Source organism: Nothobranchius furzeri, chromosome 12 (assembly GCF_043380555.1).
Source record: "Nothobranchius furzeri strain GRZ-AD chromosome 12, NfurGRZ-RIMD1, whole genome shotgun sequence".
NCBI classification, from domain to species: domain Eukaryota; kingdom Metazoa; phylum Chordata; class Actinopteri; order Cyprinodontiformes; family Nothobranchiidae; genus Nothobranchius; species Nothobranchius furzeri.
The window spans coordinates 34,914,494-34,931,290 of NC_091752.1; the positions used below are offsets into that span (position 1 = coordinate 34,914,494).

Here is a 16,797-nt window from a genome sequence, read left to right on the forward strand (position 1 = left end):
CTAAAGCCATGAAAAACACACGGCTGCACTTCTGGAATGATACTAGTGGGAGTGAATAAGCCGTTAGATCACTCGTAAGATTCATATTTATGAGATTGCGTTGCTGCAGTACTTTTATTTTGAAAATTACCAGGGATTTTACACTGAAACTGTATGTGATTTCTTGTCTAGCCCTGTGTTAACTGCAGAAATAGTTGTGTCCCAGAAGCAGCTCATGGCAAAAATAGAACCCAATCACCTTTAGCAGCACATCGTTTCTGGGACACACCTGAACATTGCCACATCATGGCTGGTTTGAAACACTCCATAGACTATAATGGATTCTATTTGAAGCAGTGATGTTCAGCTGTTGTTATGCGCCTCTGATGCTTTCAGTGTGAAGTATGCTTAAAGGAGCTTGCTTTGCTATTAGGGACTAGGAAACTTTATACCTTTAGAATGAAATCTGAATATTTGGTTACATTTTATTAAGATTTAAATAATTCATATTAACTTTGTATATTTAGATTCCATTTTGAATCTTTTATATAACTTTATATATTGATACTAAATATTTGTACTACTTTTACAATCGGCGCCCCATACAGGGCGGGTCGCCTTTTATGGAAACTATGAGTTCCACCCACCTGAGTTAAACCCTGTCAGTCTTCTACTAAAGAGCACAGATCCTTTGGTAATAAGTCTTTACGCATTCTAGGGAGGAACTGGAAAATTAACAGTAAGTTCATCGGAAAAACTAATCAAACATTTCCAAAAACGAATGCCTATCGAGAAGCTGTACGAACTAAATCCGAACTGCTTGGGTCGTCGTTGTGGTATTACTGTAACTCCGGTGGTGATTAAACGTTGGTCTGAATACGTTATTTAGCCATCTAAATATATAGCCTATTTAGTCGTATAAAAGTCTATGTAGTACTTTTAGGTTTTTATATTTATATGAAGTTGTCGCACTGCTTCCGGTATTTTAGCCGTTACGCTAATAAAAGATAAGGCACAGTGTTCGACAGTTCCGGGAAGTAGCCTTGTCCCGTCTTAATTCAAGGTTCATAGGCCCCAGGCAGGGCTATGTGTAACTTATCCTCTCCCTATCAGAGTCATTTATCTTTATGTCGGTTTCATTTACAAACACAGATTTTAGGCATATTTTAACCCACAAAGTTGTAATGGTTTCATTTATCTCACTGCTTTTCCGAAGAGCTGAATTATGAAAGATGTTGGTATGTTGAAAACATTGAAATGAGATCTGTTTAGACCTAAGTATTGAATCTCTTTATCATAGAATTTAAGTTTAAGGAAGGATTTTATAGTTTAGGTATTAATATTTTCCAGTTACTCATCAACAAATTGGCTTCAGATGAAAATGTAGAAATATCAGTTATTGCCCATTTATTGACTCCAGAATTACACAATAAAGTACTTAATTGAAAGGCTTCTATACTTCTGTATCTGTTTTGACTTTCCAGGATATCTCAGTATCTCGGCTAGCTCATTCAAACTTATAGATGTATTTTATTATGTAATGTAAATCATCACGACTGTCCCACATCTGTCTCTGTTACCATGGACTCATCTAGCCTGTCTTTGCTTATTCTAAACTTAACCAAAATCAGAGTTGTCCATGACCACATACTACCTGACTACCAATGGTTTTGGTCAAACACCCTCAGTATTGAGCAGCATTCCCTGTATTAAGTTGCACTACATGTGCATTCCTAGAAAACAAACAAGAAAAAAATAGTTATCAATTGATTTAGTTAAGAGTTTTGTGTCAGATTATTAAGAATAATTTGAAATAGAACCCAGGTTTAATTAAAAAAATCTTAATAGGCTTTGATTGTGAGATCTACTTGTTTCAAACTTGAACAAATTCAGACCTTAAAGGTTAGTAGTAACGATGACCCTGGTCAGAAAAGTGAGTCCAGTGGAAAAAAAATGAAGCAAATCAGGTTCATAGTTGGGTGTGTTTTAGTCTTTGTTGGGGTGTGTTTTAGTCTTTGTTGTTATGTTTATTTATGCGCTTTTTTTTAAACTAACGTTCCCTAACAAGGTATTTTCATTGTTTAGTTTTTTTTTCTCATGGTAGCAACACAGTATGTTATTTTCTCATATCTGTCAGCTAATTGAATTAACTCTTCTTATTTCTAACGCTCATAGGAATGAGCTATCCAGGATATCCCCCTCAGTCAGGTGGCTACCCACCACAGCCGGGGATGTACCCTCCTCAACCAGCTGCTTACCCTCCTCAGCCAGGATGTTACCCTCCCCAAGCAGGAGGAGGCTACCCACCACAGCCAAGCGGCTACCCTCCTCAGCCTGGTGCCTACCCTCCTCAGGCTGGAGGTTACCCACCTGCACCTCCCCCAGGTAAGTAAACATTAAGCATATTTATGTGATTACATAAGGATGTTCGTCTAAAACTTAGTACATTTAGACAATGGGTTTCAAATTTGGTGTCAAGTAAATAAAACACCATCATCAAGTACAAATGAAGTATTTAGACTCTACTATTTCATAACCCTTTAAGTGAAATGCTATGTTTACATGTTCTTGTCAGCAGTGCTTTCTTTACTTTCAGACTATTGCACCCAGACTTTGGAACAGTCTGCCTTCAAATCTCCGTCTCTCTAACACTGTAGAGGTCTTTAAAAATCATCTAAAAACTCACCTTTTCATCCAGGCATTCCCTCCCTAAATGTTTCAAAAAGATGGCTTTGTTTGGGTTCACACCTTCACTTTGTTTATACTCCTGATTTAATTTTCTACTTTATCATTGCTATTGTTTTTTGGATGTTTATATTGGTTAGAGGTATTTGCCCTGATCTTTATCATGTTGTACAGCGCTTTGTGATTTATATCTGTGAAAGGCGCTATGTAAATAAACTTTTACTTACTTACTTACTTACTTTTTCAGTCTGGCATGGGGTTGAATAATCCAGTGATAATTGGTAGAATGTGATCTCTATTTCCTAAAATGTTTGAGCCTTTTCCTCCATGGTTAGTTGTGTATCCTAAAATAATCACGGGAAGTGTTGTAGGTATAAAGGCTGCTTGACTGAGCATTTACCAGTCTAGTTGTGTTTGTAAGCAGCAAAGGCAAATGACTGGATCTATTTATCCTAGAAAGCAAACCCATCTCAGCTGTTTCCAAGTGAAATAAATTCTAGTCTGTTCGCGTGCTGCTCCTATTCTCTGTTCAGATTTTTTTGTGCTTGCAGGGTAATCTAATAAAGCTGGAATGAATTCTGTCTCTGTGAAAATTGAGTCATTTTCATCAGACAGTTAGTCACGCAATCACTTTTTTTTCGGCTGCAGGGTCCTGGGGAGGTGGCCCTACCAGTGGATACCCCTCCCCCGGTTTGGACGGCTTTTCCAACACTGGATACGGCATGGTAAGTTTAGCCTCGAACATCCACCTGAGAATTCTGAACGTACACCTGTAATGCCTCGTGGTTGGATTGCTACATTAAATATTTCACTTAGAATTAATTACACAGATTTAAAAGGAATATCTTGTCTTTTCACGTCACGGTAAGATTATTTTTAATAAGTATTCATCCTAAATTCATCATCGTCATCTTAGTTTTCCTTCTCAGTTTATTTCTCAAGTTCTCTTGCGTGACAGCTATGTTTCTTGTTAAACTCTTACCATGGCTCTTTAGTTTCATCATTAATCTCTAACGTTTCCTCTCTTTTGCCTTGTTTGTCTCATTTTTGCCTACTAAAGATATATTAAAGTGCATTTAAATTAGCATGACCACACTTTATTTGATTTTGATGATCGATAAACTCTGAGGTTGAAAATGTTACAAACATCAACTTCAGTTTCTCTGACATTGGAGCAAAGGTCAAAGGATTATTGCATAAAAGAGTCCGATTCAGATCTTTTTCATTCTGCAAATACATCCAGGCGGGAGCAGCTGTCTCTGCTTTTCATTACATTTGTCACAAAGGCTCTGACTTTCTATTATGGGGTGCCAATCTTTCCCTATCACAGGCTGGAGGAATGGGGGCTTATCCTCCAAACCCATCCACATACCCGCAAGTAGGAGGGTACCCACCTGCCCCACAAGCTGGTGGGTATGATGCCTTCTGTCCTAACCAAGAGTCATGTGGCCTGTACCAACAGCCTGGGGGGGGCATGCCCCAACAGCAGTGGCCCGGAATGGGCTACCCTGGCCAGCCAGGCCAGCCTGGTCAGCCAATGCCTGGGTACCCTGGTGCACCATCACCCAACCCTCCCATGCCTGGTTATGGAGGAGGCCCAGCACCCGCTCCAGCGCCTGGACTAGGACCAGGACCCATGCCAGGATATCCAACGGACCCATCACTGAATCCGCCAGTGCCGTCCTTTGGTGGTGGAGCCATGCCAGTGAACCCTGTCATCAATGTAAGATGATGAAAAAAACCAGTCTGCTAAAACATGTACCTATGTCTTAGGGCTGAGCAATAAATCAAAAATCTATCACGATCGAAATTTCTGACACTAATCGATATCATTTTTCACGTCAGTAAATTCGATAAGACAAAAATGGAAATATGTTATTGGTTGGTGACGTTCATGTCCCTTTAAGAAGCTGTACCGCCTCATGTGACAGTGTGACTCAACCTAATACACATGACAGCGCCATCTAGTGGACAACTTTTGTTTCTGTGCGTACCTGTACTTATCGTCCATTTATCGTTTTCAAGGTGAAATCCTCAAAATATTGTGATATTGATTTTAGGCCATATCGCCCAGCCCTAATATGTCTAAAGTCCATGGATGGACAAAACCGTTATTAACAGCAAGGCATTATGGGTATTTTCATATTTTTATACCAGAGAGGATTCAGGGGAACAATCGTGGACTATCCTGGAGCCGACCCGCTCAAAGACGTAGAGGTCCTGAGGAAAGCCATGAAGGGTTTTGGTGAGTCTTTTGATCCATCACAAGGCTGTTCCAGTTTACCAAACCGTCTTCCTGACCCATCAGTGGTTTCAACTAATTAATTAAGCTGAAGTTCACTGAATCCTTATAAAACAACTCTAAACTTTTGTCATTTTAGAATTTTGTATGTATGAAATGGTCATAATTGATCAATTACATTCTTATTCATCAAAGTAACAGCTTTTACTTTTATTAGCTCTTGATAGAATAGGTTTAGGTTGTAATCTTATTTTTTCAATATTCATTGCATATGAAGTTTTGTTTATGCAAAAAAATAAAAAGTAAACAAAAAGAATAATAATAAAGAAAACTCTTTGGCCCTAAGTCACCTTTCTCTCTATTTTATGTGATTTCTGTCTGCAGGAACTGATGAACAAGCCATAATTGAGTTACTGGGGAGTCGCTCCAATAAGCAGCGCGTTCCTTTGCTCCGAGCCTACAAGACCTCCTACGGGAAGGTAACACTCCTCTTTATGCTTACATTTGGGATTATATAATGTTATTTTAGCCATAGATTGCACAGTTCTCCACTGGGAGAAGAACCTGCTTTTTATAGATGGCCCACTATTTATAAACATGAAACAGACATGGATCCTTGCTCATTACGAGGCTCTGCATGAAGCATGTGGCAAACAGACAACAGGTGCTGGTGCTGCAGTAAAATGGAAGGAGGATTAGATTTCCTCAAAGGTCACCGTAGCTGCACACAGCAGCAGCTCTGAGTTGTTGCCTTTTTTTAATTTTTATTTTTTACAGGATTTGATTAAAGACCTAACATCAGAACTCTCTGGAGACTTCAGGAAGCTGGTTTTGTCCTTGCTGAAGACCCCAGCTGAGTTTGATGCCTCTGAACTCCGCAGTGCCATGAAGGTGAATTCTTAGAAACTTGTGAATGTTGCATATTTGTACGAACACAGACATTCTTTGGCTGTCAAAAGACTATAGTAGCAAACCCTCGGTCTGTCTTTGTGTTGTTTTGCTGACAGGGAGCTGGAACAGATGAGGCCTGTCTGATAGAGATCTTGTCTTCTCGCTCCAACGAGCAAATCAAAGAGATAAATCGACTTTACAAAGCAGGTGCGATGCTGCAAAGCAACACAACCGCTGTCCTCTTGTGTGTTCTCCATCACACACTGGCTTAAGATTGGCTTTACATGAAACCATACATTAGTTTTCAGTTAAATATTCATTTAAGTATGTCTGCTGCTGTGTTTATGTTCGAGTCCTTTATCCTACAGTAATCTGCCTTTATCCAGAACTGTTAGAATCGTGTCGGTTAACTAAGTTTTTACATTTTTCAATGCAGAGCACAAGAAGTCCCTTGAAGAAGCCATTCAGAGTGAAACTTCAGGCCACTTCCGCCGGCTCCTAATTTCTCTGGCCCAGGTGAAACTGTGATCCATGTTCTTTTCTCTACCTGCTGTTTAGTTTTAGCAGCTACCACAATAAAGTTCAGAATCCTAAATACCAAGGACCAGATAAAACAATTGAAGTTCAACAAACTTTAGACTGAATGTCTTCATTTTTTTATTTTTATTTTTTTACATTGTACTGAGTTTAGCGTCCCACTATATTTAATTTTTGACTCCTTTAAATCACACTTGAACTTAAATTTCCTGTATTTTGGAGCATTTTGTGGTTTTTATCTGAAAGATACTATATAAAAACTTTACTTACTAGAAAAATGTTTATTATCCTTCAGGGGAACCGGGATGAACGAGAGACCGTTGATGCCTCCTTGGCTCAGCAAGACGCTCAGGTGCATTTGCAAATCTGATAATTGTTTGTAAATTAAAAACAGCTGTGTGCGTATGTCTTCATATAGAATAAGTTGGGGTCTGATAAGCTTCACAAGCCGTATAAAAACAGTGTGCAAGTGACTTCATTGTCCCATTGCAGGGTTTTTCCTGCGTTCAAATTTGCGTGGCGGCCGCCTCCAGCTAATTTTGTGCCGTCCCAGCCTGATTTCACTCTGCCCCCAGCTATATGGATGTTATTTTAACTGCAGTTGCAGCGTTGCACCACTACAGGGGCGCTGTATCAGCAGCGGTGCACCAAAATGTGCTCAAACCGCTGCAGAAAAAGGTCAAAAAGTAGCTTTTCTTACTAGTTGGTACATATCTATGGTTGGTGCTATTGACGTACTGATTTTCCCCCAGGCTCTTCCATATCAGTGCAGGGCTGTACAGTGCGACGAAAAAAACTGTGCGTGTCTGTCTATTTTCAAACGTAGCACTGGTGCATCATCTTTGAATTACTATTTTCCCCAGAACTTTAGTAAACAAACGTAAGTTACGTGTAAGAAAAATGCATTTTACTGGTGCACAGTGTGGTAATCTGGATGCAGTGGAGGAAACTAAAGGAACCAGCAAAGGCACAAAGGCAGAACCGGTCCAAAGTTTGGGATCAAAAGTGCAGCTACTCGCAGATTGGCAAATGCTAAAGCTAATGGGTAGCAGTCTCACGATGAAGTGGCGCACAGAAAAATATAAGATGATTGTAAAACTAAGAAAGACTAAACTCTACAAGCGGACAAAAAGTCCCAACCATCCTGTTTATTCTGCATGCTGCAGCGCTATGGATCAGAACCGCTGCAGGTACGAGTCACATTACTGCTACAAGTCTGCTTCACACACAGGAGCAGGAAGTAAGGCAAGCCATTGTAGTATGTAATTCACAAACGCTTCTATCTTTGAACATAATCTAAACTGGATTATTGCCAGCCCGTACATAATAGACATGCCACCATTACATTGTTAGCAGCAGAAATGAAATGTTATCACCATTTCCAATACAAATGCGTGTTAATGAAATCCATTATATTTTACTGGATATATTTATGTGTTATTTTGACTAAGATGAGTGTTATTCATAGGCGTAGATTTGGCATGGACGGAAATGGCATGTCCCTACCAATATCCAGTGATGACTAAATAGTCCCCACCAATAATCTGACCGCCTCCGCTAAAAAAACAAGCCTGTCAAATGTCTCGTTATCCTAGAGGTACAGAAAGTGCTAAATGACATTCTCTCCTCGAGTCCTACCTCCGTAACGCATAAGGCTGATGTGATTGGCCGCGCATGTTGTCACGTGAGACTCACATGACAAACTACGCTGGTTAGCAGTGCCAAAGCTAGAAGGAAAACGTTCTAAATCACTCTTGTGTGCTCCACAGATGTCGGTGGAGCTCATGCGCTCCACCAACATCTGCGTCTTGCGCACGGGCACAGTAACATTCTCAAAGTGGCGCCACCAAATATATATTTAACACACAATCGTTCCTAACTGCTTTGGTACTTTCTGTCTTTTATTCATGGCTGACGTACATCACTGCTGCGCTCATCACCCGTGCTCCACAGCCGCAGTCAAGGCAGCATTTCTTCTGGAGAACTAGATCCTGCATCTCCCTGTGGCAGATGCAGGATCAGAGACCGACAGGACAGGATAATAGTCAAATAATAAGAAAACAAAACAAAGAGCTTGGAAAGGAAAATGTAGGTAGATTTACCCCACTACATGTTTTAACGTTATAAAGTAAATATTATTTATAAGCTCATAATATTGATATATTCCATACAGTTCAGATCACCTTCAAAACTCCGTTCCACCCAGGGCCATACCAAAGCATATGGGGGGCCACGCCAGCGAGGTGTCTCTTATTTATTTTTTGGGGAATAGGCAACCCAAGTTGAACTGATGCTGTGGAAAATGACATTTACATAGAATAACATAAGCTAACTGTGCTAGATTTATTTCCTGTTCACTGTTTACACAATAGACTTTTTCAAACAATGTTTTTGAACAGAAACTGGATTTGACTTTAGGTTTTCTCTGTTAAAGACAGTATTCAGTGATTTTACACACTTCAACACGTTTTCTAAATAAAATGAAACTCTCTTTTTTATTTGCTTATTTATTGCTCGCTTTTTCTGGAAAAAAATTATAATTAATTGCGATTAATTATTTTCAGAATTTCGAGTAATTATTAAATTAATTTTAATCAATTCCCGGCCGTGTGTATGTATATATATATATATATATATATATATATATATATATATATATATATATATATATGTATATATATATATATATATATATGTATGTATATATGTGTATATATATATATATATATATATGTATTTTTATATATATATATATTTATATATATATATATATTTTAATATATATATATTTTAATATAAAATCGTGGTTTTAATGTGTGGATAAAAAGTATTCTACCTAAAATGAGTGGTGACCTTATGAATGAATGGAGTGATGGGCAGTTAACGAATGAGTACATGTATAAATCCCCACCACTGTCAAGAGCAAATCTACGCCACTGGTGTTAATACAAACCTAAAATGTTACTGAAATGTAGGTCAAACATTGAAAAATATTTGTAACTATAAATATCAGATGGAAAAAAGAGAACTAAACACTAATCTAATGCATATTATTGAGCCTTTTATAATATTTTGCCTTTAAAAAAAGTGAGGTAGTTGAATGCACAGCGTATGCATGTGCTGGCGCATGGTCAGGATGGTACCACCTCTGCCTCAGTTTGAGCCAGGAAAAACCCTTCATTGGATTCAGAACGTGATCTGTTCAAATACTGGAGAAGGCATCTGATATGGAAAAGTCAAACAAAACAAAAAGGCGTCCATAATTTTCATTTTGTATCAAGCAGGAACACATTTTGATCTCTTGCTGGTACGCTTAGTTACAATAAAGTATTCAAAAAGCTTCAGGTTGAACTTTTGCATGAATGAAAACAAAAGTTAAATTGTGATTACCAGTGTAGAGTTTTAAAACAAGCGACTCGTACGCTGTGATCATCAATTACCCAGCAGACAAGAAACCGGTTTGATGTCACCCCCGCCTTACACACCCTCACAAGAACTCATTTACAGTATGGGAGAACATCCTGTTGGGGAATGCTGCAGGGCTGGGCGCTTGGCTAATTTATTACAAGCAGCAAGTTCAATGCTGCCTATTTTTAGAGTAGGAGTCCTGATTGTTTTCACTGGTGCAGAACCAAATGCAAAGCAGAATGAAAACCCATTTTAGCTTCATTAACCAATTGTGAAATCTATGTCCTTGTTTATGTTTTATTTATTTTGCTGACACCATGTGTGCATACATGATTCTTATTGTGCTGTAGGCCCTGTATGCTGCTGGGGAAAACAAACTGGGTACAGATGAGTCCAAATTCAACGCCATCTTATGTGCCAGGAGCAGGGCCCATCTCAGAGCAGGTAAAGCGGTCACAAACATAAACGAGCACAGCTTAAGAATCGGGTTTTCACTAACTGGCATTTAAAAAAATGTTATTGTATACATTTATATTTCACCCTAGATTGACTTTGTTCCTTCTTTTCTCCTTTACACCTTGGCTTCATGAAGCCTTCGTTTCACAGCTCCACTCCTCCACTATTAAATAGGAAATTGGAACGTTGGTACTTCAATCCTAGGAGTCAACAATAAGTCTTCTTTCTCAGTTTGAATACAAATGAAAGTGTAGGTGGAAGAAAACTAGCCCATTTTTATGTTAATTTCTTTTTGTGTCAGCAGATACAAGTTGTAATGGAGAACTGAAATTTGAGTGACTTTAAAACTTGGAGGCGTATTTGTACATGAACAGATTTTTAAATGTTATACATCTAAATGTAGGGAGCCAGAACTAGAAATACTCCGATCCAGGCACGGGATTTTGAACTGACCAGAATCGGGTAGGAAAACCCATATTTAACCATTTAAATTCATCCTGCAAAAGAGATTTTCAAACGGAAAACAATGGCTTTGTTTTGATTTCAACCAGTTCCTCTACATCAGTATTCTTTGTTCTACAGACGACGTCGTAAAGCCCCACAATTTAGGGTAGCCCTGGAATTCACACACCGTGATACGTACAGTGGGTACGGAAATGTACACACAGCATCCCATACTGACAGAAAAACAGTTTTTTTTTTCCTGCAGATTTATTAAAAAATAAAACTAAAATATCACATGGTCCTAAGTATTCAGACCCTTTGCTCAGTATTTAGTAGAAGCATCCTTTTAAGCCATGAGTCATCTTTGTACAGATGCAACAAGTTTCCTTCACCTGGATTTGGGGATCCTCTGCCATTCCTCCTTGCAGATCCAGTTCTGTCAGGTTGGATGGTGAACGTTGGTGGACAGCCATTTTTAGGTCTCTCCAGAGATGCTCAATAAGGTCTAACCCTCAGGCGTCATTAGGTAAATTTAGTCCCTTTGGGCAGTTTTTCCTTTTTTGTTTGGATGCCATTTTAGCTTTTTTTTTTTACGCAAATTGTATCAAATTTAGTTTCAAAACCTCTCGACAACTGTTGAAATAGAATTTAGAATTTAGAAAATGGAACAAGGGAACACTAATAAAACACTACCCTCTTGTGGCCTTTGAAGACATAAATGTTTGCTCGTAAAAGTGGCTACACAAAATGTTTACATTCCTTTTTCGTTTTGCTGTTAAACAACTTCCCTGCTTCCCTGTGCAAACCTATATAAATCTAATCATTTAGACAATTTTAACCCTTCAAATTCTAGTTTGATTACTCAATGTCATTGCTGTAACAAAAAATAATCTCTGGATTTCAGCTACGGTGATCTTTGGGTTCTTCTTTACCTCTCTCACCAAGGCGCTTCTCCCCCAGTAGCTCAGTTTGGCCAGACAGTCTGCCCTAGGAAGGGTTGTAGTCGTCCCAAACGTCTTTGGGATGTTTAAGGATTATAAAGGTTACTGTACTCTTAGGAAACTTAAGTGCAGTAGAGAATTTTTGTAATCTGGGTCAGATCTGTGCCACAATTCTGTCCCTGAGCTCTTCAGGCAGTTCCTTTGACCTTATGAGTCTCATTAGCTCTGACATGCATTGTAAGTGGTAAGGTCTTATATAGACAGGTGTGTGGCTTTCCTAATCAAGTCCAGTCAGTATAATCAAACACAGCTGGACTCCAATGAAGGTGTAGGACCATCTCAAGGATGATCAGAAGAAATGGAAAGCTCCTGAGTTAAATATATGAGTGTCACAGCAAAGGGTTGAATACTTAGGACCATGTTATATTTCAGTTTTTTCATCCATCCATCTATTTTTAGCCATATATCCTGAGTCGGGTCACAGGGCAGCAGCTTAAGCAGAGAGGCCCAGACTTCCCTCTCCCCAGCCATTTAGGCCAGTTCCTCCGGGGAAATCCTAAGGTATTCCCTGGCCAGCCTAGAGACGTAGTCTCTCCAGCGTGTCCTGGGTCTTCCTTTTAGGTCTTCTCACGTTTGGACGTGCCCGGAAAACGTCACCAGGGAAGCATTCTAACTAGATTTCTGAGCCAGCTAAACTGGCTCCTCTTGATTTGGAGGAGCAGTGGATCTATGCAGATCCCCTTCCGAATGATCAAACTTCTCACCCCATCTTTAAGGGCCCAGCCACCCAGTGGAGAAAACTAATTTCAGCCACTTGTATCTGCGATCTCGTTCTTTCGGTCACTACCCAAAGCTTGTGACCATAGGTGAGGGTGGGAACGTGCTGTCATGACTTGCGGGAGGCGTCTAACCCAAGACATGCAGAATCAACACGACAACTCGGAGTAAGTAAAAATAAAGTCTTTTAGTATGAAAACGGGTACTAAGGACGCACTAGTAAGTCCAGTGAGTAGGGTGCCGTAAGGCGTTAGTCTAGAGTTCAAGTTCCGCAAACAGCGGGGAAGGTGGCGAGCCGAGGTGAGTAAGGACAGGGTCTAGTTGAGTGAGGTGGGTGAGGAAGCGGAGAGGGGAAGGGCAGGAGCCATGGAGGAGGATGGGACGAAGTCCTGGAGATCCGGGGTTCTAGCGGCGAAGGTAATGGACGTGGTAGTGGTTCCTAAACAGGGCAAAGCAGACTGGGGTTCAGAGATGAGTCCAAAGTCATAATCCAAAAACAATCCAAGGTCAGAGATCCAAGTAATCCAATCACGAATACACAAGCGAGCAAACAGGCGAATATGAGTGGCAGAGGCTAACCAAAACTGTAGCAATCATCTGGCGTCGAGTGGTGTCTCCATCCTCCCTTTATACCAGAGCCTTTGATTGTGAATCCAGCTCAGCTGGTGTCCCCTCCGCTCCTCACCTGTGGAAGAAATGTTTGCGCTTTGGGCTTCCTGACAGGGTTGCGGAAGGTGCTTTATAAATAAAGCTTTGATTGATCGATTGATTGATTGATTGAAAAGAACCTCAAAGATGGTTTATTGAGGAAGAGCACTCACCTCACCTGGTCTCTTGAATCATGACACGTACGTCGACCGGTAAACTGAGAGCTTTGCCTTCCGGCTCAGCTCTCTCGTTGCCGTGACAGATCAGTACAACCCCTGCATCACTGCAGACGCAGCTCCAATCCGCTTATTGACCTCGTGCTCCATCTTTCCCTCACTTGTGAAAAAGACCCAGAGATACTTAAACTCCTCCACACGAGCATGACCTCATCCCTGACCTGAAGAAGGCATTCTACCTTTTCTGATTTAGAAGAGCTGAATCTCATCCCAGCTGCTTCACACTCGGCTGCGAACCACTCCAGTTCTTCTATTTTAATAAATCTGCAGAAATTTCTAAAATTATGTGTTATTTCTGTCAATATGGGGTGTTGTGTGTACATTAATGGGGGAGAAAATGAATTTAATAGATTTATCAAATGGCTGCAATATAACAAGGCGTGAAATATTGATGGGCGTCTGAATACTTCCTCACCCACTGTAGCTGTAAGCTAACAGAGCATACTTGTCGCCTCAAGAGAAAGAAAATGTCTGTAATTAGAATGTATTTTAAAAGAAACAGCAAAGGGAGTGTACTAGAGATGTGTAATGTATGCTAATTGGGCATTTAACATGGTGGAAAGGTAGTGCTGCGTTCAACACTGCAAATCTGATGCACCACCTTAAAAAAGCGGACCCTGCTCAAATTGCTGCAGCAATTTAGATAAGCCAGCTGACGCAAATAAAAGATATGTTAAAAAAAGAGAATGTCTAAGGACAGCAAAAATACCAAGATAACAGTATATTTATCACACTGAAAAAGGGTCTGTGGTTGCAAAAGACAGGTTCGGCAGTCTCCTTGAGTCGCGGCACTATCTGATATCTCATGCTAACTTTACAGGCGCAGCAGCTCTACAGGTGTTTAGTAGAAAAGAGCGACTCTACTGCTGACTGTTGTGTGCTGTGCCATCCCTGTCTGCCAAACCAGCCTCACACTGCGTAAACGATTTGAAATGAGAGCGACACAGCAACTTTTACATATACTCTTAATGTTAACATGTTTCTTATTAATGCACTTCCTAAATGAGTGCTGTTTTATGGCAGATAAACAAAAGAAATGACAAATACAGAAAGAAAGAAATGCATTTATGATTACAACAACTTAAAGGACAACGCTAGTGTGTTCTCCTTTTTTCTTAATGCCTTTTTTTTCTTTTCCCCTTGTCCTGTCTGGCTGTGAAGCAAACAGAATTGATGTCTGAATGCTGGTGAAAATGCATTTTTAAAATATCGGATCGGGAATTGGTATCGACAGATTGTTAAAGTAAAATAACTCTGAATTGGATCGGGAGCAAAAACCGTGATTGGAACATCTCTAGCCAGAACCATTGATTTTTGTTTTCTTTTCTTAGAGAAACTCGAACTTTCAAGGAAAAGAATCATAATTGTGTCCCTCTTCAATGTGTAATTTCTGTTACTGGTGTGTGTGTGTGTAGTGTTTTACGAATACCAGAGGATGTGTGGCAGGGACATTGAGAACAGCATCAGCAGAGAGATGTCTGGAGATCTGGAGAGCGGCATGCTAGCAGTCGGTAAGGAAGACCTCAAGCCAACTGGTTCATTATGTTGGACACCACTTCTACGTTAGGAGCGTTACATTTTCTGCTCATTAATGAAACGACTAACCTCACGATTCATAGTGCACGCTGTTTAATCTTAAGAATGCAGATCACATTGCACCTGTACATTAATTTTGATGCTAAGTGTGCTACGTTGCTGGGCTGATGTGCTGTTTTAATGCTAACCACATGTTTCATCTCTCCTTTTTATTTTGCCAACAAATCTAAGGGTTATGGTACAGTAACCAAATGACTTCAGTGTTTTGAATTAACATTTATTTGTTGGTTTTACGGTCTACGTTTTCACGTGCTGTGCATTGCAGTGGGTTTACACTTATTTTACATAATTTCACAATTTGTTTGCGAGATCGTTTTTTTTAATTATTTCTTCCATTAGTTAAAAAAATGTTCATATTGAAAGCTAAGCAAAAAATATGCATCTGATTGTACCTAAAGCATCTTTTCAAAGGGGTCAGTAGCTTTAAAAAGAAAATTTAGATTTAACCTGCAAGATGAGACAAATTTGTGAATGATTTAAACAACAACCCTACATTTGCAGCCTAGCTCGTTGATGGAAGATGCTGCATCATTCATAGATCATACTTCCCTGCACCTCAGTGAGCCTAAGTGATGGATTGAATCACCCTCTATCTATTTTGTCTCCTCCTCGTCTTTAGAACAGCTGCTTATTCTTCAGAAGCACTTAGAACTTTTTTAAAAGATGCTTTTGTGAATGTTTTCATTTATGTGTGTGTGTGTGTGTGTGTGTGTGTGTGTGTGTGTGTGTGTGTGTGTGTGTGTGTGTGTGTGTGTGTGAGTGTGAGTGTGAGTGTGAGTGTGAGTGTGAGTGTGAGTGTGAGTGTGAGTGTGAGTGTGTGTGTGTGTGTGTGTGTGTGTGTGTGTGTGTGTGTGTGTGTGTGTGTGTGTGAGTGTGAGTGTGAGTGTGAGTGTGTGTGTGTGTGTGTGTGTGGCAAAAAAGTAGTAGCAATGTTGCTAACGATGTCTCCCTTCTTTTCAGTAAAGTGTATTAAGAACACACCTGCCTACTTTGCTGAGAGACTTTACAAGGCCATGAAGGTGGAGCATGATTTTTTTTATATGTTATACAACTAATTTAAACACTTTTGTGGATGCAGTTCTCTAAATACGTGTGATTGCACACTCTTACAGGGGCTTGGGACTAAAGACCGAACCCTGATCCGAATCATGGTCTCCCGCTCTGAGGTTGACATGCTGGATATTCGTCAGGAGTACATTAAGAACTATGGAAAATCGCTGTACACTCACATCTCCGTAAGTATCCAGCCATATCTAGGAGCACTCCATTTTTTAATAAAAGTGTGTGTGTGTGTGTGTGTGTGTGTGTGTGTGTGTGTGTGTGTGTGTGTGTGTGTGTGTGTGTGTGTGTGTGTGTGTGAGAGAGAGTTAAATGTCTTAAGTTTATTCTTTTGATTTTTAGGGAGACACATCAGGAGACTACAAGAAACTCCTACTAAAACTTTGTGGTGGCAATGACTAAGAAAATTCTACAAGTCAGGGAAATTTACAGCAAAACAGATGTTTCTATGTAATGTATATGGATTATTTTCTAGCTTTTTAATGCATTATACACAATCTGCAAACCTACTCTGCCACCTTTTTCAATGCTATGTTAATGCGGCTGTACTTGCTGTTCATTGTTTACCTCTATATCATACAAAGTAAAGGCTTTATATTTTTTATGTTGACCTGTGCAAGGATATAAAATGTTTTAAGAGTATAAAATAGAATATTAGCTATACAGTTTTATGATTTTTTTAAACGCTAAGCGTGCCATATGATATTAAAGAGACAATGTTTAGATTTTACCGTTAACCTCTGGAAATATCCAATGAAATGTTGTCGAAAATTAATTAAATAATGCCCAGTTGTTGAAAAATATTAGCAACTTTGTAAAATAAAAGCATAAAAATCTGGTCTAAAATTTATGGGAGCGGGTTTAAGGCCCAATCCCAATAGCGCAATCCTGGGCAGGG

At 39.6% G+C, this 16,797-nt stretch overlaps 1 protein-coding gene across 1 annotated transcript; it reads left to right on the forward strand.

Annotated features, from left to right (window-relative positions):
* Positions 1-590: 590 nt before the first annotated feature.
* On the forward strand, positions 591-16,533 carry LOC107376040 (annexin A11). The gene is made up of 15 exons (XM_015944928.3): positions 591-718; positions 2,155-2,364; positions 3,313-3,389; positions 4,127-4,387; positions 4,822-4,909; positions 5,291-5,385; positions 5,684-5,797; positions 5,914-6,004; positions 6,234-6,313; positions 6,630-6,686; positions 10,093-10,186; positions 14,660-14,755; positions 15,801-15,859; positions 15,953-16,075; positions 16,242-16,533. Exons 2-15 carry the CDS (start codon positions 2,157-2,159, stop codon positions 16,299-16,301), a joined length of 1,503 nt encoding a protein of 500 aa, XP_015800414.1. The 5' UTR covers positions 591-718; positions 2,155-2,156; the 3' UTR covers positions 16,302-16,533.
* The last annotated feature ends 264 nt before the right edge of the window (positions 16,534-16,797 follow it).